This window comes from Cheilinus undulatus, linkage group 8, assembly GCF_018320785.1.
Source record: "Cheilinus undulatus linkage group 8, ASM1832078v1, whole genome shotgun sequence".
Classification (NCBI taxonomy): domain Eukaryota; kingdom Metazoa; phylum Chordata; class Actinopteri; order Labriformes; family Labridae; genus Cheilinus; species Cheilinus undulatus.
The window spans coordinates 41,010,617-41,032,999 of NC_054872.1; the positions used below are offsets into that span (position 1 = coordinate 41,010,617).

Here is a 22,383-nt window from a genome sequence, read left to right on the forward strand (position 1 = left end):
ACATGCTAATCTGGCCAATCACAGTGTACGAAGGAACAGGTGTTTGTAAATGCAGAAAACAATAGTTATATACATAACAAGCCCCTATGTTTTCAGAGAGGGCCTGGCTGCAGACTGTACATTTCTCTCACATACTATTCATCTGAGATGCCAAATATCTAAATCACTGTTAAAAAACTATGAAAAATATCATAAATACATTAATGCAGGTGTGTGCAAGCATGCACATGTATGGTTCTGTTTTTCATTGTCATTATTATCCTGCCCAGGGAGACAGATGGAAATTAACAAGCATGCTAAACCTAGTACAAAGCATCTTCTCTCTTTGTGAGACTAATGCAACGTTGTACACTGTCCCTGACACAAACAAACCTAAAAAACTAAACTGAACTAAATTCTCAGAACGGGAAGACATGCTAAAACTTAAAAAAATAAATAATATATGCTTTTACTTATATTTAAAGATAGCTTATTATATCTAAACCAAGTATCAATTTTGATCAGTTCCTTGTTTATTTTATTTTTTAGGATGACCTACAAGAGCCATATTTGACCTATAGGTAGTACCAAACACTAGAGGTGGGCGGTAAGCCAGCATTAATACCATCACTGGTAAAATTTTGGCCACGGAATGGATTTCTGCAACACCATCATCACCAGTTTAAATGCCTATGTTGTGCTGTGATGCATGTGCAAGTCCAGTAAATAGCATGTTTAGCTGTAGTATTATGTTCAGCCAGGTAACAAACCGAATGTCACCCACTCTCGCTGTTGAAATTAAGCACGGTTAGCAGGCAAACAAGTGTTCTCTCCTCTCAAAGTCTGACGGCTGTGGACAACAACGGCTTACAACGGCTTAAACAACCATTTAGAGGTCTATTTTAACTTTTGACTTTCTTTTCTAAGTCCACAGTGAGTCAAAGATCCAGGCTGCGATGTTAAATGAGGTCAGAAAAGCTGCTGTAAACTGGCTGTATTCTCTCGTACGGCAGCCAAAGCTAAGCTAACTCAATGCTAAACAGACTACTTCCATCAAGCTCTTCACAACAAATGTGGCTGTTATTTTTTGAGACACTTTTATTGTGAACACCTTCACCAGGAAACATGCTCAAGTCATTAGCAACTTAACACACCTCATCAGGATAGAGATGAAATGTGAAACTTGGAGAGCAATTAGAAGTAAACCTAGAGAGGCTTAAAAAAAACAAAACATTTTTTTCTGTTCCTATGCTTGGACATAAATTGAGTATGCCATCAAAGGCTTGTTTTAAGGGGAGAATGGGGGTTAATAACACTTGAATTTGGATTGAAAAACATTATCTCCTGTTAATTTTGTAATACCGTGATAATACCTCACTGTCAAGGGCAACAAAAAATACCATGATATGATTTTTAGGCCATATCGCCCAGGAGTACCAAACACCAGGAAATTCTGGTACCACACCACTTAAAATATCAAGTACAGAAAAATACAACAAAATTTGGCATACCATGCAACACTAGAACCTAGCATGTAGTAAGCATTGTTAGCACTCAAACTTTCCAGTTAACAGGAAAACATCCTCCCCTCTGCATGATTTAAAAATAAATGATGTGTTATTAAGATTATGTAAATATGATTTTCATATTACTATTATTACTATAACCGGAGGCTGTTAAAAAATAAACTAATAACAAAAATAAATAACCAGTCTGGACCATCCACTTGATCCACATGTGTGGAGACAGTTTGGAGCTGTGAATTCTGCTTGGAGAAGAATTTTTCAGTTTTTCTTTCTTGCTCTATTAGGGAGGAAACTTTGATTTAGTAGGTGAAAAAAGTTGTTCATCATACGTGTTGTTTTACTTGAGTAAACACATGAATATTATAATTACATTGACTGAACACAGGGTTTGTTATTCTGGATATTTTATGTGAAAGGGTAGAATTTAGGTCGATGTGGATGGGATTGGACACACATGTGGTAGGGTAAGTGGGAGTGGATGGCACGCACTGTGGGAGCATGGAATCTAGCAGGAGCAGGATTAAGAAAACTGTCCCACATAGGGCTCTAGTTGGATCTCGCACATGCAGGAGACTTTTAATCATTTGATGTTTTTTTCTGCAAAGGTAAAGGCAGAGGGTGCATGTTGTTAAAGCAGCCACCTTCACTTTAAAGCGCTGCAGGAAACACTTATTAGAGGAGACAGTGGAATTAGTAAAGGCTTTACCTTAAGTACTCCAAATAAATCTAAAGTACAAGAGTTAAAGAAAACATTAGCTCAACATCCTGAAGTGAATTTAAATTTTCAGTTTTTCTTTGCACAAAAGGCAATCTTTGATGTTGTTTTGAAGCTAAAAACGTAAAAGAACATCACAAAGAAAATGGCTACACTGGAGTGAATTGAGAAGCTGCTCATGTTCATACGATGGTTATTTGTGACCTGTTTACATATGCGGCCCTGGCACACTATGTTGATTCAGCATACCTATATTAACTTGCAGTTGTACAACACTGGCCTCCTTTTCATTTAGCGCCAGTTAATCTGCGACACCGGCCGTTATCTTGATAATTCAGGAAAACAGAGCAGATTTTTTAATGTCCTCGTGTGACTTTGATAAGCCTCTGTAATCTTATGCCTGATGGTCTCTTTTGCTTTTTTAACTCATAAAAAGGCATCAGTATTCATTTCAGTTTTCATCTAAAAACTCCTCATGGCAGATTAAACTTGCATATCTGTGTCTGGGCTCCTCTTGTTTGTTAATCAAAAGGTTAAAAGTCCAATTAATTTGAATTCCACATTGAAAATCTTTAAATGCAGGAAAATCGAAGGAGGGTGAATATTTATGCAAGGCACTTTATCTCCAACTCCTCCTCCTCCTCCTCTCTCATCTCCCTTTCTCTTGCTTTGTTATCACTTCCTCCATGTCATTACTTCTTCCCTATCATTTTCGGTAAATTGTTGTTCGCCTGATCGCCTTTGCTGCCTCTCTGTGTTTGTTTATGACGACTGTTGTGTTCTCAGACTGCACCTTCAAGCGATCTCTCCTTGCAATTGATGGAGGTTTTTTGAAGTAATTTGTTGGAGTATTGGTTGTGAGAAATATTGATCAAGCAATATGTCTCTCTCGGGCGCGGGGGTCGATAACCATGACACTTGGGTTGGTTCCTGTAATGGAAGTTAATGATCCTGCTCTCACATTCTTTCCTCTCCCTCCTCGCATTCTTCGCCTCTTCTCTCTTCTCGTGCTCTTTGTCTAAAAATCCATTCTCTGCCATGCTGCCTTGTGTGCTTGTCATACATCAGGCTGTCTGTCTGCCTCTTGATGTTTCTCATATACACTTCAGATTTTTGTATTACTTTTTTTTCTCCTGTCTCTGCTGCTTTTTTTGTTGTCTGTCTCTACAATCTCAACCTAACACCTCTCTCTGTCCCTCTCTGTTCAACCACTTCTCCAACCCCCCTCCCTTCCCTCTCCCTGTCCGTCGCTCCCTTTCATCTCACAGACTCTGGACGATCTGGAGCAGAGGGTGAAGGAGGCGGGCATCGAGATCAGCGTTCGTCAGAGTTTCCTCACCGACCCGGCTGTCGCTGTCAAGAACCTCAAGGTGCTTTGATTAAAAATTCACCTCAGCTGCTGGTCTGCTCTCTTCCTCTCCTGCTTTCTCGGGCTCACAGCTGCACACAGTTCCATTAGCATAGAGCCGACTTGATACAGGAAATTAATGCGCCATGCTAATTAGCAGCTCCTGAACAGCAGTACGTGCCGTCCTGTGAAGCAGCAGGAACTTTGGCTCGCTGTGCTGCCACATCAAGCTGTGCCACGGAGAACTTTTGTCATTCCGATGTAACTAAGTTGTTTTTGCTTTCATGTTTTAATGCAGCGCCAAGATGCAAGAATCATTGTGGGGCTCTTTTATGAGACTGAAGCCAGGAAAGTGTTTTGTGAGGTTAGTACCTTTTCCTGCTCCATTGCTCCCAATAGGCTGAACCTGACTGGCTATTAGCAGGAATGGAGCTCTGTAATGAGCTCTTTGAATGTCTGAATGAATTTCCTTGTTTGGCAGTGATACAACATGCTCAACATATCTCTGGGAATAATTCTCCTCATGGTTATTTATCATCTTCTCCCTGCTGCCTTGCTGCAGGTGTTCAAGGAGAAGCTCTATGGGAAGAAGTACGTGTGGTTCCTGATTGGCTGGTACGCAGACAACTGGTTCAAGATCAAAGATCCGGCGATCAACTGCACAGTGGAGAACATGACGGAGGCCGTGGAGGGACATGTCACCACAGAGATTGTGATGCTGAATCCTGAGACAGTCCGGGGCGTCTCAAACTTGGTGGGAACTCACAAAGCACTGTTTACACACCCAATAATTACAGCATTAATCTGTCTTTGATAGGAATTACTGACAAATAACTGAACATACACAGCTTAATCTGCTTATGTGGCCTTCTAATTGATAAATAAGACATCCCAAAACCAAGAATTGAGTGAGCCATCTTCTGATTAACACCTCACTATGCAAAATACTCGAAGCATTTCCACAGTAAGTAATGAGCATATAATGACATCAAATTGAGTAGATCTGCATATGGGAAATGGAGTCCCCCCTCTTCAAGAGTCAAGATGTTTATTGCGACTCCAAATGTGGTTAAAAACTTTTTTAAAAAATGTGGGTAGACTCCATTTAAATGGGATCAATGGTATGTGGATGAGCTTTTCTAGTCGTCTGACAACTCAAAACGCTTTCATACCACAGGTCACACAGCCTTTAACACCCATTTACTCCACTTTCACATACCGATGGTGAAGGTTGCTATGTAGAGCGGCCATCAATATTCACTGATCCCATACATAAGAGTCCATACATTCACATGCCACTGGCACAGCTGTGGGAGCAATTTGGGGTTAAGTGTCTTGCACAAGGACATATTGACATGTGACTGCAGGAGCAGAAACCTTGACCTATTGAGAGACAACAGGCTCCACTGAGTCCGATGTATACAAGATAAACATAATTATAAGTACAATAATAAGTTAAAGATAAAGGAATAATAATAACGATAAACTTACACATTATAAACAGGAAAGTCTAATACAAGAGTGTCAAATGCAATACTTTGCCTAACATAAGTGAGAAGGATGTAGTAGAAATAATAGAAATATAATTTCAGAAAAATTCTGTTTATCAGGAACAATAAATGAATATACTGATTTATACCGATATATGCAGAGGAAAGAAGATGTATATTTTTATTTCCTGGTGTCAAAAGTAATGCCAGACTTTGTAGGGGTGCCAAAATATTAAAATTTCATATCACAGTTATAGTGGCCTAAAATATCATGGTTATGTGTGTTGTCAAAGTATTTTAATGAGTCATCATTTTAAATCATTTCCCCAAATTTTAGATAAAAAAACAGCACACATAAATCCCCAGCACATAGGATTTTTCATTTTTTGTTTGGTAAAACACAATTATTAACATATTCACAGAAAACATGAAAACCATATCAAATCAACTTTCTTAACAAAGTTGATAGTATTCTGATACCACATTTTTTAAACCTCACAGTATCAGTTATTTTTAATCAGTTTGAAAGGACAGAAAAGTAGAAAAGTTACAAATATATGAAACAGATATACAAGCAGAGGTGTAAAGTAACTAAATATATTAACTTAAATTACTGTAATTGAGTAGGTTGAGTTGATTTGAAATCAGTTGTTTTAATCCAGCTTAGGCAATTTTTAACCAGTGTAACTCTACTTTTACTTGAAAACAATATGATGCAAAAACTTGAGTGTTGATATCTCAGGGTTAAACATGTCTGAGTTGATTTTAATTCCCCAAGTGTAATTCCAACGCCATTCTGAGTGAAATGGTCTTCACTGTTTTCTGACAGTGTTGATCCACCAGTGTTAGTTCAGCTCTGTAAAGACTCAGTCAATCCAAGCTCTGCCTACTGGGGGAGGTGCCTTGGGCAAATTGTTTAGATATGTTTTATATGTATTTTAACCAGGGAGTCCAGACACTGGTGGTGATGGCTGAAGAAGTCATCTTAGTCCATCTGAACGTGATGGACTTGTAGACTTGGCGGTGCTGGGAATGTGGAGGGTCACTCGGAACCAAGCCGTGAATGAACTGGTGGAGGAGAAAGCCACATTTAAAAGGGCAGCAGTGATATGATAGGCTAACAGTGATGGAGTGGAGCAGTGCTTTTGGATAGGTGTTACCAGGTGATGTGAACAGCTGATTGTGATATGGCAGAGAGCATGAATGAGGGAGTGCATGAAACAGTGCAGTCATGAACTACTAAACCAGCATGGAGAATATGATCTCTCTGACTGAGCTTACGCTAAGCTTCATTTCGTTGTGTTTGGATGTTGCCTGTTGTACAGTGATCCCTGCTGGGGTTCTTTTGCTTATGTTTGCGGTGGATTGTTGTTGTTTTTGATATGAGACACATTGCACCATGAGGGAAGTTATCTACTGAGTTAGAGTTCCCACATGTTAATTTAGGTGTTCCTAAAAGATGCATAGAGCATTTTCATCATCAGTATGCTCTGCCTTGCTATGAGGTTGACTCTCTGCTTTGTTCTGGTCAGATGAGACCCACCTTGCCACAGATTTTCAAAAGTTACTGCAGCTTTGTCATATTGTAAAATATTTCTCACTTCAAAAATATAGTTTAACTATTTATTTATTCATTCATTCATTTATTTATGTTTATTTCATTCAATTATCCAAAACAATCAATGTCCAACATAAAATCTCCCACTTTGAATGAAAAGGAGCAGGATAAAGAATAACCTTATAATTTCTGCCTCGTTCTTGTTTGTTCTATCCAAAATAGAAGAAACAAGCTGCAGGCCAAGCTGAATAGAGCTTTAATAAAGATAAGAAGATAAGATAAATAAAAAGTTATCATCTCATCTTTTATATTTATTTTATATTGCTGAAAATAAGCAAATATCCTGTCTTCACATTTCTAGTCATCAAAAAAAATGAATTTTCATTCTCCTGATGTTACATTTGAACACACCATGACATTATATTTTTTACATTTGCCTATTTTTCTGAGCTGACCTTGAATGCATCATAATGTAACCTTCTTTCAGCTCATAAAGTGAGGAAATTAACATCCTTCAGCTAATGTAAACATGGATTTAATGTTTTGATCAGTAACAGGACTTACTACAAAGTTTGGGAGTGGGTATCATGGTCTTTCTGAGCAGATGAGGAGCAGACAGGGAGTGTATACTGCTCGCACGCTTGGAGTTTGCCTTCTCGTGTGCTTATTATCATTCACCTCAGTAAACAAACCCGCATAGCGAGCTGTCTGGATATTATTAACTGTGATAATTATGTACCTGCTATCTAACTTAGTAATGATACTTAAAACGTAAATGGTAAGATAACTGTGAAGAAATTTTATCATGGTAATCATTAAAAACAGGCACTGTTTCCTCCCTAGACTGCACAAATATGACATATAGAAAAGTCTAAAGGACAATCCATACATAATTACATTGGGAACAAACATTATTGAATAGATTATGAAGTTTAGTCTTTACAGCTGTCAAACTAACTTAATAAACTCAATTTTCTGATTTAAATTAAAAAGCTGAAAAAGGAAACATGGTTTACACCAATTATCACCTGTATTTAAAGTCTGCGTGCCCACATAAGGTGAAAATATAAAAGGTGATAGAGTGTAAATGTGACACTTCGTGTGTAACTGAGTCTCACAGATTGAAAATAAATAACCTACAGAGGGTTTGTAACTGCACGTCGGAAAGATTGTCAAAACTTCTGAAGCTTTTTTGATAGAACACATTATTAAATGGGACAATCTGTTATTTCAAAGATCAATTTTAACAAAATGCGTCAAATTTTTTAAAACACAGCATATATTTTATAAGACAGTTGGTAGAAAAGTTATAATTTCATCAAATATAACAGGCAAACTCCTGCTCACTGTCTTAAACCCCATTTTTTTAAATTGAAATTGGACACTATGCTGGAGTTTCCCAGCAATTTTTGATTATTGAACAAACAAACTAACCATTAAGGGTTGCCAAGGACTTAGTTTTTCTGTTCCAGTTGTTAAAAAAGGCATCAATAATGCCTGATTTTAGTCGTGTAATGTTGTAGCTTCTGTTTCTGGTGTTGTGAGATGGGTATAGACTGTGTTTAGCTATGGAGCCAGAATAAGCCTGTCCATGGCCAAATATGTTGCTGGCAGATCTGTGAGATGTACACGTAATATTCTGAGTGTGTGTAAGGTTTTATGTTTATTTTTCACCCTGGAACTGTAAAACAACAAGAGCATAGTGTCACTGGCTGTGTAGTTGGCTGATTAAGGTTGTAACGATACACAAAAAATTTGGTTTAGTTTGTTTCTCAGCTTTGAAGCCAGAGTTTAGTACATTTTCATTATTTTTCTCCAATGGGAACTGGCAAGCTTGATCCTAAAAGACACATCTGAGACAGTAAAGTGGAAATCTGTCCATCAGTGGTTAGTGCTACAGCCTTGGACAAGTCATGCTCAATAGTGGTAATGGCTTGTTCATAAATGGCTTGTATGACCTAATCAGTGAAAATGCAGAATTGCAGCTCAATTACCTTTAATGTTTGTTTAATTCCCAGGTTCTCGGCAACTGATGTGGTAAATACTCTTGTAGAAAGCTCCAGTTTTCTTGTTTTATAATCGCCTCTGCTCAAAATGACCAGCAGAAGGCTGTTAAAATGCTGAAGCGCTCTACGTTTGCTCTGTGATGTCTCTTTTCCTAGATGCAGTGTTTTTCATGTAATGTGGTACAGTTATCAGAAACATACATCCCTGCTAAATCCCTGCTAAATAATGTTGTTCTTTTGTCTTCTTGTCTTTGTACATTGTTGTACTTCACAAGGAAATCAAAGAGTTTTCAAACAAGAGGCCATAATGATGGCAGTGTTGTTGTGTTTTCCAGGACAGTCTAGACATGCTGCTCCTGCCTGGTCATTCTGAATTCTTTTCATTTAACTGTCATAATTTGCTGGCACCAGGCAAAAACCTCCAATCCAATATTATCACTTTCAAGGGAATGAAAAAAAGCAGTTTTTTACAAATTAATTTTAACACTGAATGGTGAAAGTCAGCATCTGCTTGACACTTTTTGGGGTTTAAAATTTGTAAAAACCCACTGACAGACGTAAAGGTTGATCAACAGCACTGATTTATGAACACAAAAAAGGTGAAAATGGAAAAACTAGGTTTTGGCCCAACAACAGCAATTCAGTGATGTGAAAAAATATCTGCCTCCTTTCTGATTCCTGATTGTTTTGCATATTTATCACACTTAAATGTTTCGGATCATCAAATCAATTGTAGTATCTCACAAAGACAACCCAAGTTGATACAAATGCAGTTCCTAAATGATGATTTTATTTTAAATCCAAACCTATCTGGCCTTGTGTAAAAAAAGTAATTGCCCCCCTTGTTAAATCATGAGTTAACTGTGATTAACCACAGTTCAATTGGCACTGCATATAATATGTATAATACGTACCTATATACTGTAAGTTATTTGTTTACTACAAGTAATCTTATATTTTTTAGGTTTATATCACATTGATGTTCATTGATTAGTCTCTCCTCTGATTGCCTGTCAGTCAGAAAAACAGCATACTGTGACCCATCTTTATGGGTTTCCATGCATTATGGTCAACACCGCTCTTTCTAACCACTCAGCTCTTCCTCCCTAACTGTGACATCATCTGTCATTTATGAAAAATTGGTTGATTTCTATAAAATAGAGTTTTATTCAAGGAAAGACTCAGAGACTGAGAACAACAATTTCATGGTTTCAGTGAACTGAATATGACCTAAATCAATATTATGTCAGCTAAAGCACTGATTGATGGTAGAATAATGCCTGTTATTCTGTCATACTAAGCATCTATGTTTTTTCTTTCCTCATCTTCGTTTAGCTTCTCAGGTACATGTCTCCCTATCACTCCTCTCTTCACCTCTTCTAATCCCGTTAAACATCCTCCTCCTCTCTCCTCCTCTCTCCTCCTCTCCCTTTGTTCAACCTTTTCTGACTCTGCTGTTCGTCCATCCTATCATCTTCTCATTCCTCTTGTTTACAGCCTCTTCTTTCCCTTCTCCTTAATTTTTCCTCGTCCCAACCTTTCCCCCATCCCCCCCCCCCCCTCTCATTCGCACTTCATCAGCAGCTGTTGTTTATATTCATACAGCACCTGCCACTACCTGCTGATTTAGCTGTTGATGTGCTGCTCGACGGGCGATAAGAATTACAGCCAGAACTCCAGCACATAGTCAATCTATTCAAATTCAATTTCCAAGTTTGAAATTGGCGTATTTCTTCCAGATAGAGCGCTCAGATGAAGCTCGTGCGACGATACTGCAGGGTCTGCAATAGCACCTTGTCAGCTAGATTTCAGAAGGTGGTGGCAGATTTAAATGCCAAACGCCAAGGTGGAATTTCAATGAGATGAATTTGATTTAACTAAATCTGGAGGTGTAGACCTAATTGGTCTCAGAGAATCCACAGGGACCCTTTAATGATTGTAAGCAATAATCCCTTGTCACACATGTATCCTGCTTTCAGCAAGGAGGTGATATTTGTAGGTTTATAATTACAAACAGTTTTAAACTGCTAAAAGCGAGGAAAAGCAATTTATTTTACCAGCCGTTTTTTAAATTGTTTGTGAAATTCTGTTTGTATGTTGACAGCAATCAAAACAAATGAGAAACAAAGAACAAAACAGGGTTTGATTGCTGTTAACAGGCCTGTAATGACCCTGCTGACCTTGATTAGATGGTTTACCCATGACTCTGAATCTAGAATATAAACTAGCAAACAAAACCTGCAGAGAAAGATAGTTAGATGTGGTCAGTGATGACAAAGATGTGCATCATAATCAAGGCAGAGCACGCTAGTATGTCTTTGCTGATCAGGATCATTTGTCTTGCCCTGGCTTAAATATACACATGAAAAATTAAAATTGTTGGATTGATACAAAACAAGTAAAAAGATAAAGAAAAAGGTATGAGCAAAGCTCTCAACAAGTAAAAGCTAGCATGCAAAAACTGCAGAGATTAAAAGGATATTCTTAGTGATGACAAAGACGTGCATCATAAGCATGGCAGTGCATGCTCATGTATTTGACTGTTTGTTGAGTATATTCAACATTTGTGATGCTTTCTAAGTCTAGCTTACTCTTGCATATTTACCCAAAGTCACCTACCCTTGCTTAAAACCACACTTGTGAGAGAAGAAAAATGTCAGATGAATAACTTGGAAGGTTTTCTTTTAAGTGCAGAGAGATGCCACAGGATCTATTTTTCTCCCTCTGTAGCCATATGTCAGAATCCAGAAGCTTTAAGGATTGGATCTCTTGATTATCAGAACCAGAATCAGGAGCAGGCATACTTTTTTTAGCCCCAGGGGAAATTTGGGAACCATTTCCCTTTTTAGACAGTGTAGCAATGTAGAAATAGAAATAGAGGTGCGGGTAAAATAAGAAACAAACAAAAAAATAATAATGTGGGCAAAAAGTGCAAAATACTAGGGGTAAAACTATGTAAAACAAGCAGAGTTTTTCTTGAGTCTGGTTGTGTTGAGATATTTTATTCTGAGCATGTTACAAAAGACATACAAACTGCTGTTAAATGTTTTATTTGAGCATTATACAGTTGTACACAAGCAATGTACAGTCAATCAAATACAATGTGCCCTTCTTTTTTAAACTAAAGTAGACTAGACAACAGGACAGAATAAAGACAGAATAAACATCCTCCAAACTGTGAACACCAGATGTAGACTGAAGTGGATAAACAGATAATAAAAAAATAAAAAATAAGAGAGATTAAGGAAAAAGATAATAGAGTGGATAGAGCCTGTCGCTGATGTCGTTGTATACAGGACACAGGGTTTCTGCAGATCCTTGAACAGTCCTAAATTGCACATTGGAAATTTAAGGCCTTAGAAAGTCATATTTTACTCCTTCAAGACAAGTTTATATTAGTCTCATAGGTCTCCAAAACATGCCTGGGAAGTCTGTTGCAGAAAAAACACTCCATTTTAGGATTTTTGCACGTCTAAAAGCCCCTCTGTTTCAGCCCTGCTCAGAATGAGCTGTTTCTGTGTCTGTAGCTTTAAATGTTACTGAGCTGTCTGACTCCGCCCCTATTGACCCCCCTCTAAGGAAATGGATGAGGGCAGAACTTTTCTCCAAGCAGGGAGGTGCCAACCGAAGCGGGGGGCGGAGCTAACTCCCCACATGACATCATGAGGGGAAAATCTGAGAATGGCTTGTTTTAGCACACATTTTCTGAAAGGTGTGTGTGTGTGTGGGGGGGGGGGTCTGATTCTTGAGGGGATTGCAAGGGGCACATATTTTTGTTTGAAAAGCCTGAAAAAGTGGTTGTTGCATAATATGTCCCCTTTAAATTTTACAAGACACTGACTAAAAAACAGTTTCTTCTCCAGTCTTCGTTTTCTAGCCAACCTTATATGATTTTAAACATCTTGCTCTACAAATTGCTGCATAAATATTCTCCAGAATTCAGTGTTGGATGTTCCCTATTTCCTAGGGTAGGATCCTAGACCCCTCTCTGAATTTATCTGGCTCCCTGTGGCTAAATACACTCTGTACTGTTGTAAACACTAGTCTAATTCTCTAACATCTAGGCTACCAGGTTTCCCCCTTAAAGATCCTCAAGCCCACCCCCAACAAAAAGCAATATTCTTCTTTTTAATAGCTAAAATGTTTAGAATCGGCTTAACACACTTAAAACAGTGTTATAAATATCACCGTATTGATAGAAAAGAGGAATTAAGTGTGCCAAAAATCACCAAATGTGGGTGTTTATGGGGTTCATGTATGTAGACAACCCCGGTTCAAGTCAGGCCTGTGGCTCCTTTCCCACATGTCTCTCCCCCCACTCATCCCTGTTTCTAACTCTCCCCACTGTCCTCCACTCTGAATAAAGACATCAAAAGCCCAAAAATATATCTTAAAAAAATTACATGGTTTATGACCAAAAACTTTTGTTGCCCTGTACCATTTGACATTTCATAAACAAACAATCTCACTGTGCAGACAGTGAGATTAATTTAGTTCAGGTGTTAAAAAGGTCTTAAAAGTCTTAAATTTGATTTTTTTAAGTGTGTTAAAACCCTGAGGACAGAAGGTTAGAGAGTGCAGCTCTGTTTCCACCTCCTGTTGGCTGCGGTGGGTGCACAGTGTTTCCTCTCTAGGGATTCAGCTTTGGCATCCTCTCTCGATGCTGGTTGTGCTCACTGAGTCTGTAAATAGTTAAACATTTCCTCAGCTGTGCATCAGTCACAGTGCTTTAGTAGTCTGCAACTGCAGATTTCCTATCAAGGGACAAACAGCATTTCAGTCTACTTTGTTTTTGGTCGATTCTTGCAAATGAGTTTAATAGTTTTCTTTTTGTTGTTGAATAATTTGGTTTAAGCTGATTGGTTTTGTGTCTGAGGACTCTGCAGGTGAAAAGAGTGTCTGTACCAGCTGTCTGAGGGGGAAACTCTCATCAGTCTGTCTGGAGGTCAGGGCTTTGATATGGAGCGTGTCTGGCTCGCTCTTTTAGACTAGATTAAAATTTCAATGCTCTCTCTCTCTCTCTCTCTCTCTCTCTCTCTCTCTCTCTCTCTCTCTCTCTCTCTCTATCTATCTATCCATCCATCCATCCATCCATCCATCCATCCATCATTGTCTTAAAGCATTAAAACTGTATTGAACATTAGCGATAATACACAGAGTATTGCACATTAGACTCCCAAAAAGTAACTATCCAGATTACCATCTGGTTTTATAATACTTATTCTAAATGTCATCTAAAAGATATATAATCATAAAAGTATCTGTAACAGACACCATCTGAGAAGCTGCTCCTCTTCTTACTCTTGGCTACTTTCCGACAGTTGCAAAACGGGTCATGTATAAAATCAAAGAAGTCTGCAGGATAGAACAAACCTGTGAAAAATGATTTTGGCTGCCTTCTTAGGTCAGTGCAGAGTATTTACAGGTTCATCTTCTTATTAAAGATGCCTTTTTTCCGTTTAAAAAAATAGATTAGATCATTTTTATCCCTTCCATGCCTCTAAACTTCATTTAAAGCCTGCAGGCTACAAACTTAGCTTCTCAGAAGGCTGGATGCATGGGCAGACAGCTAGTGTTGCTCAGTGTATTGATATTAAACATGACTACCAGCCGCTCTCAACTCTAGATGTTTTATTTTATATTATTTTTGGTCAACTGTTGAAATAAGGGGCATAAGAGAAATTCTGCAGTGAGTTCTTACTTTTAATTTTAGGATGGCACTTTCAAATGATTAAAACGTTCAGCTAAAAGCCTTTTTAAATCTGCAACCTACAGTTTGAGGAATATTTTCACTCTGAATTTGGCTGTTTTTACATTGACTGAACATGTAAAGAAGATTACAGGTGAATTCCTCCTGACACAGCACCTTATACCAGTGGTTCTTAACTGGCCTGGCATCAGGACCCACCATCACCTCTGTCTGGGAGACCTCAACCAAGATTTAAAAAGAAAAAATGGTCAGCCACTCACATTTATTTTATAAAAACAATGTTGCAGTTTGGACCCTAAATGGAACAAAACATGACTGAACAGAGACAGGAATAAAAAAACATATTTAAAGAGGGAGATGACAAAAATTTTAATACTTTCTTGAATAGGGGTGTCAAACTCAAGGCCCGGGGGCCAAATCTGGCCCGTGGAACATTTAAATCTGGCCCGCAAGATCATATGATATTTCTGTTATAACTGGCCCATCAGTATGCAATTTTCATCAGGTATAAAAAATTTAAACGTATCCTTGATGATGTAAGATATCCTTGTTAAGTCACAAAATCTGAAAAAGTAAGGAGTAAAAATATTTAGATAAAAAGTCAGGAATGTTGGAGAATAAATTGATTTGCATTTTAATGTTTTATTTTCAATTTTGCATCTTACAATAAGGACTCAAACTTGGGATTTTGGCTTGTTATTTTGTATTTTGAGCATTTCAACTCATAATTTTGACTTCTTATATAATATTTTGAGCTTTTAGATTCATAATTTAAAATTTTAAGTAATGTTTTGACATTTTTAACTATTTTGTATTTTATCTCATATTTTCAACTCCTGACTTTGACTTCAAAATCCCATAGTTTGACCTTCTAGACTCACAATGTAAAATTTTGAATCATATTTTGACTTTAAATGTCATGATTACAATTTTATTTTATATTTTGACCTTTTAAACTTATGATTTTGACTTTCTTTCTAATAGATTTGCCTTTAAAAGCATAATTTCTTAATTTAAATTTTATGTTTTGACCTTTTTGAATGAATAAATTTAATTTTTTTCAGGTTATGAGACTTGAACCTCAAAATCATTTATCATCGGTGCAAAGTTTTTTGTTTTTTTTTCATATTTTATTACTGGTGGAATGAGGTTGACAGTTTATGGTTAAAAAGGTGAAAGCCTGTTAGGCCCTGAGGTTAGACCTGAATCCAGAATCCAGCCCAAGCTGAGATTGAGTTTGACACCCCTGCTGTAGGTCCTCTTAGGGGCTGATGTACTTTTGCTGAATTATGTCCTGGCATATATTCATGACCACTGGAAACAGGGGTGGGTTTCCTCTTTTATTAATTTTTTTGTGATACTAATGTAAATCGATACTTTCTAAATGGTACCAACTGGGTAGTATATTAGAAAATTAGTTGATTGATTAATCACACAACTCCTTAAACTAATGAACATGTTATTATGCACGTTAGATTCACAACCAGCTACAGGACAGAGAGATCTGATGATGGGACAGAGGATGTGTTGATACAGGATTTTGGTACTCATTCCTAGTCGTGACCCACTTTTGGGTCCGGAAACATGCACCTCACAGTGGGAGACTATCCCTTTTATAGTTGGGGGTTGGGGGTTGTCTCAGGGGGGAAAGATAGAGTGGGAAGAACAACTTGGAAGTGCAAACAAAGCAATAGAGTCTGCTATACAGCATTATAATTCAAATAAATATGCTTTAAATCAGGGATAGGCAACTCTGGTTTCAAGAGGGCTGCATTAGATTTATAGTTAATGACAAGGGGCTAAATTGTTACCCATTATTAGAGATTCTCAGTTTAACCCCTGTGATTACGAATAATTAGATGAAAAGAAGAATATGTTCCTTTCATTATCATTTATGTTTTATAACACTAGTACAAATAAAATGTTCATGTAATGAGATAAACACAAATTTAAGTCAATTTCAAGCTACTTTTTCAATACAGTGAATATGATACTTATTTTATTTTATTTTGATACAAGTGCATTTTGTGATGCATATAAAGAAGTTTAAAAGAAACACTTTGAGCCAATTAGATCTACTAAAAAGACAAAGAGAAAAGAAAAAACTAAATCATAAAACAAATCAAAAAAATACATTTAAAATTGTAAAGAAAAATAAACAAAATTTAAATGAAAAATAGAAATGAAAAAAATGAAATAAAGAGTAAAAATGAAAGAAAGTAAGAACAAAATAATTCATGATTATCATTTTTTTAAATAAGTCATGAAAAAAAATATGTATTTTAGAAATGAAAAAATAACAGGATATAAATAAAAAAAAAACACAAAATAAATGATTGACAAGTTTCAAATTATTTTAATCAAATCAAAAAATGAAATAAAACAATTAACTATGTACCAGTAGTGAAAGATTGTAGGAGAAATATTTCTGTTTTCATGTTTTCATAGCAGATTTTGTCTTCTTGAAGTTTGCAATTTTTCAGTATTTGAATTTTACTCAGGGGCCGCATTATGTCGCCAGTGGCTGTTGCTGCTTAAATGCCAGATAAATGCTGAGCAATGCTTTAAATGTAAATGCTGGGTGTAGTTCAACAGATTCACAGTATCACCAAAAGAGCTGAGATGAACAGCAGTGAATGGAAACATGATTTTTACTTCATAGAGATTGCGTGTTTTATCATTATATTGTCTATGGTTGTACTCTGGTTGCAGGATGTGTCATAGTGGCGCAGATTTTTCATGCTGTATTTTTCATGCAACATTCCAGGAAAAATGTAACAGGGAGCTGTGTGTTCCTAATGTGTTTTTGCCCTCTTGACAAACAAACCTGCAGGAGGCGAATTATTAGGAACACTTTTAGTATAATGGACTTTACTACCACCATCGCCCACAGCTACTTCTGTGATAAATATAAAGCACAGATATCACCTTTCTGATCATGTCAACAAAACCTGAAAATATAGAAGCTTTCTAAACATAGAATGTGTACCAGAGCTTTAGGGTTAGGGCTTGAACCGTGTATATGCAAGTTAGGACAAATGTAGGTTAGCTTTCTATAAATTATATGCTAAGCTAAGCTAATCCTACTGCTGACTTTATCTTCACGTTACAAGTACAGACGCAGTGGTGGGTTCAATCTTTTCACCTTGCTTCCAGCAAAAAGGCAAACAAGAATAATTAAGAAAATGTCTTTACTTTCCCTCCATAAATGTCACTGCAGCATTTTTCTTAATGGTTAGATTTCTGAATGCCAAATGCCCTCCAGTCAGCCCAAGGCTCCTGTAGTTCCAGATACCCCCTCATGTTAGCTTTAGTGCTAATCTGATGTGACCTTGAGGGAAAAGTTAACCCTTTTCTGTGTCTAAGAAATGATGTTAATCTGACGTGCAGCAATCTTTTTTTCCTTCTAAGATTTGAATATTTTAAAAAACAGTGTTTGTGATAGTGAACAGACTGGAGTTGATCCATATTTTTCATTTTCATTTGTGTCCCACTTTCACATCTCCTTTAAAGCTTTGAAAATGCAGTTTCAATCCCAACTTTAAGCTTTAGGAAATCTCTCGTATAAAATATCCTTAAAGTTTGAACTTGAGCTGAAAACCGTGTTCATGTTAGACTTATCCTATAAATCCTTTAGATGATCCAGCACTGCTTCCCTTTTACAGTCTCCTCCTCTTTGCCACTCAGCAATAGCCATATTTATGTCCAATAACAGATATATGTAAATGATTCTAATATTTCCTGTTCCTGTTCATTGCATTTCTTTAAAGGGACTTTCTTTGATATGCTCTGTATTCTGTCTCCATCAGACATCTCAGGAGTTTATCGCCGCTTTGATGTCTCGTCTTGGAGGGATGAACCCTGAGGAGACCGGTGGGTTTCAAGAAGCTCCTCTGGCCTATGATGCAGTCTGGGCCCTCGCTCTTGCCCTCAATAAGACGGTGGCACCACTGAAGGCCAAGGGTCGCAGACTGGAGGACTTCAACTATAACAACCATGACATTACCTCTGAGATCTACAGGGCCCTCAACACCAGCTCCTTTGAAGGCGTCTCGGTAAGAGCAGAGGAGGGAAAAAAAGAAGTACAGATGATAAGAAAAACTGTATGCTCTGATTTTGATATCCATCCATCCATTTTCTGCACCACTTATCACCCACTATTATTTAACATATATGAATATGCAGCGCTTTGGAAAGGTCTTGACTCCTCAGCTTTTGATCCTGACAACTCCAGTCATTGCCTTTTGTGGTGATTAAAAATGCAAATATACTCTCTTTAATTCCTGTGCAAAGCCCTAAAATATGAAATATTAATATAGGTTAAAGGCTTGATATGCAACATTCTGAATATTAATATGGAAAAAATCAAAATATGCCCTATGCAAATGATTGTGGAGTATTGACTTCTCACAGATGAATGAAGTCACACTCTCTCTGGGTTTGTTGTTCCCAGCTCTGTGTTCACACTGACAAGATGCTGTTTCATACAGCTTAAATACAGTTAACCAAAGGTCAGACTACACATTGTAAGCATGACTATAGCCTTGTTGGGCAGTTATAGGGTTTCCAGACTCTGAAAAAAGATGTTTTTTTCCCTGTGTAGTAGTAGATGAAAAGCAAGGCCATGTCGAAAAGATCTGCATCTGAAAAAGTCTCAAAAAAATCAAACCAAATGGTGAAGTTAATGTAGAATTATGAAGTTTAGGGATGCTTGATATTGGATTTTGTCGATACCCAATATGCTGATATTTGCAAGTTCCTTTTAGCAGATACAGATATAAATGTAGGTCAGACCTGAAAGTCTCAATTCCTTGGAAACACTATGAAGTTTAAGGATGACCAAGGAAGCAAACGTCAGTCCTTAAAAAACAGCTTTAAGTTTAAGGAATAAGGATTAACAAAAAAAAAAAGACTTCCGCTGATGTATGTGATCCCTGATGTAAGCTGGAAGCCAGGAAGTGGGGGAAAGTCATTAGGAATGAATGGGAGTAGTGGAAAGTTAGTACTCTAATAAGCGGTCCGGCTCAGTTTGGTGCAGAACGGTACGCATTTTTTTGCGTTTCCAAAGAGCAAAAGTTGGAAAGGGTCCCAAAAAACAATCGGTACCAACCCACTTTTCGGTACCCTTCAACAGGAGTACAAATCTTACCTATCCATTTCAAAAAGTGGAGCTACAAGCACAACAATAGGGGGTTGTACTGACGTCACATCAGCGTGTGACACAGCAGCTTGGCTCCGGGCTGCAAAACACGGAAGGCAAAAACGGAGTAAACACGAACTAATGTCTGCTTAAATCAGGGATATTTTGACTGGACAGAGATCCAAACTGTTTCCTAGTCTGTGGATATTGATATCTGGCCACAAATCAAGTTTCCTGACGTTTATCTGGACCTGATTTAAGAACACAAAGTATAGCCTGAAGGCTCACATCAGCCTGGTCTATCCATGATGGATGTGAAACTAAATTCATGCTGAAGTTCTGTGAATATATAACTTTAGATCAGTTGATTCTCTGTACTGTAACTAGTTATTCATCTACTTCTTACTTTAGGTATCTTCTGAAAACATCGCTCTGTGGTTGTTGAACGTGTTTGTAAAACTTTGGGCTGCAGCCAATTTTAAATGAGATCGTCGCACCCAGGATTTCTGACTTAATGTAGCGTGATTTTAACACCAGCTGAACCTTTACATTATTTTAGCTTTGGCAAATTCTCACAGTACAGCTCTAAACTTTCATATTTTGTCGTATGAACTGGGCTAAAATAGATATATTCACATATTAACATACCGTTATGACTCAAAATGTTTCTGTACTGACAGCGGTTAACATAGAGTTCTCTGCTGCTGTGTGACATCAGCTGCTAAACTTATTTGTTCTTCCCAAAACTCCACAAACAATTCTATACATATAGCTGATATACAGGTGGTGTACTGGTTGCAAATGTCAGCAGACATTTTCATATCTGCCTATACGGTAATCAACTTTTAAGCTTATATCTGCAGATGCTGATATTGTGCCAATATCGTTGCACATCCCTAAAGAATTTGGTGCTCAAAGATGGAACTATGAGAGGAGAAGTTTGTCAAGCTCTGGCAACAAGAGAGGTGGAGGTGGAGAGAGACTACCAAAACAGACTGAAAAAGAGAAATGTTGGCAATAGGTAATGGCTAAAGAACCTCTCCTCTTCAGCAATTACCTCGGCAGCAATGTGACAGAAGAAAGACGACCCAACCTGTTCATCGATGCTGTTTCTAGGAGCATATTATCAGAGTCTTGTTGTAAAAGTACCACTGAAGGACAACTAACACACTTCACAAACCAACAAAAAGGCTTTCCTTGGCCTAGAAAGACCAACAGATCAACCAAATCAATTTTGAATTGTGCTTTAGGATGTCTATACGATAAAATTTATTGTCATTATAGAGAAGTACAACACAGCAAGATTACAACAGCACTGAGTGAATTACATTATCAATAATAATCAAATAATAATCATCTTTAAAGAATTTTAAAAATTAAAAACAATATACAAGAAAACTGAAAACAGCATGAAAGACAATGGAAGATCAATAACACTAAAAATTATGTTGGCTGCACAAATTAACATAAAACAGCAGTATAATAAACAGATCCTTAACACCTCAAATATAATGGACATAATGAAATATATCAGCACTTACCTGCTGCTCTTTGTCTCATAGACTTTGAAGCTGAAAAGGAATGAAAAATAGAGTTTTATATCACAGATTTACTAATGAAGAAGACTTTTTCAATTGAAATTACACCTTGATAGATTGCATAAATACTCAGTGTTAACCATTATGAATTACTGCATCATAATCATTCTTTTTAATGGTGATAATAATGGTAATAACACGGTAACCAGTCAGAGTTGATCACAGTCTGCCAACTCTTTAATATACCCCTTAATTGCTGTGTATAATTGCTTGCTGAAGCATATGCTCCTCCATTTGTGTAAGTGAAGCCTCAGTAATTCTAGGAAATTACTATCAAACACCACTGTGTGTTTAGGTTAGGACGCTGGCTCTACCTTCTCATATGACAGAAACAGTAAAGGAAAAAAATAGACTTTATTAGGAGGAAACAAACAGAACAAAATGACTGAGAAGGAGCAGAAAAGTCCATATGGCTGATATGAGGAGAAAAGTACAATCTGTTCTAGGAAGAAAAACAACAAATAATGAGATTTTATGAGGTCGCTACAATACTTAAATCTAATGCAATCAAGTACACATACGCTCTGCAAAACAAAGAAAGTTCATGCAACTTAAAATATCTCATGAAACTGTTTTCCTTCCTCATATAAAAAAGGGGTAAAAATATCTCCAAATGAGTGAGACAGTGCAACTTTAAAATAAAATTGTTGTTGTGTAATAAGCTCAACCTTATAGTCATTATAGGGTTAATTTTGGGCTTTATGCCTTTCTTACAGAGGAAGGACAGTTGAGTAAGTCAGAAATTGGGGAATGGCATTCAGGAAAGGAGCCACTGGCTGGATTTGAACTGGGGCAGCCTGTATTTAAAACAGCAGCCTCTGTATATGGGGCTAGCAGAAATAAGCATTAGTAAGTAGTGCTCCACTTTATGGTCTTTTTAAAAGTAGAATTTGAGAAAGTAGTTTGATATTTTACAGGTGCCAAATAAATTGGTCACTTTGTGTAAATTGAAAACAGCAACATGATTAAGTGAGATTTTTCACTTTTTGGACTCAGAGCAATCATATTCATGTAAACACTTTTTTCAGAATAAAATCCTCCAATTTGGCTCATTTGGAAAGAAATATCATTCCGCTAAGGAGGGGTGGTTTATGCTGATAGTCGCTCACATCAGGATCTCTGAAATTACTTGATCTGGTCATCTCTCACTGTCTGGGGTTATTTTTGTCTGCCCCATGGATGGACCAGATATTGCATGAGCAAAACAAAACTGGTCTGTTGCCTGGACAGCTTTTTTACTTGAAACCTCAGAAGAGCACAACATTTTTGATCAGATAAGATACAGCCACAAAATAGTAGAACAATCCACTATT

At 37.2% G+C, this 22,383-nt stretch overlaps 1 protein-coding gene across 3 annotated transcripts in view; it reads left to right on the top strand.

Annotated features, from left to right (window-relative positions):
- The window catches only part of gabbr1a (gamma-aminobutyric acid (GABA) B receptor, 1a), a 212,514-nt gene that overhangs the window by 113,317 nt on the left and 76,814 nt on the right, over nt 1-22,383 (top strand). For all 3 annotated transcript variants that reach the window (XR_005992204.1, XM_041793190.1, XM_041793189.1), the window contains exons 10-13: nt 3,489-3,590; nt 3,867-3,932; nt 4,131-4,322; nt 18,142-18,387. Coding sequence is in view for 2 of the 3 variants with exons in the window: in XM_041793190.1 (XP_041649124.1) it covers nt 3,489-3,590; nt 3,867-3,932; nt 4,131-4,322; nt 18,142-18,387 (606 nt within the window). In the remaining variant the exon portion in view is untranslated. The remainder of the gene's footprint in view (nt 1-3,488; nt 3,591-3,866; nt 3,933-4,130; nt 4,323-18,141; nt 18,388-22,383) is intronic.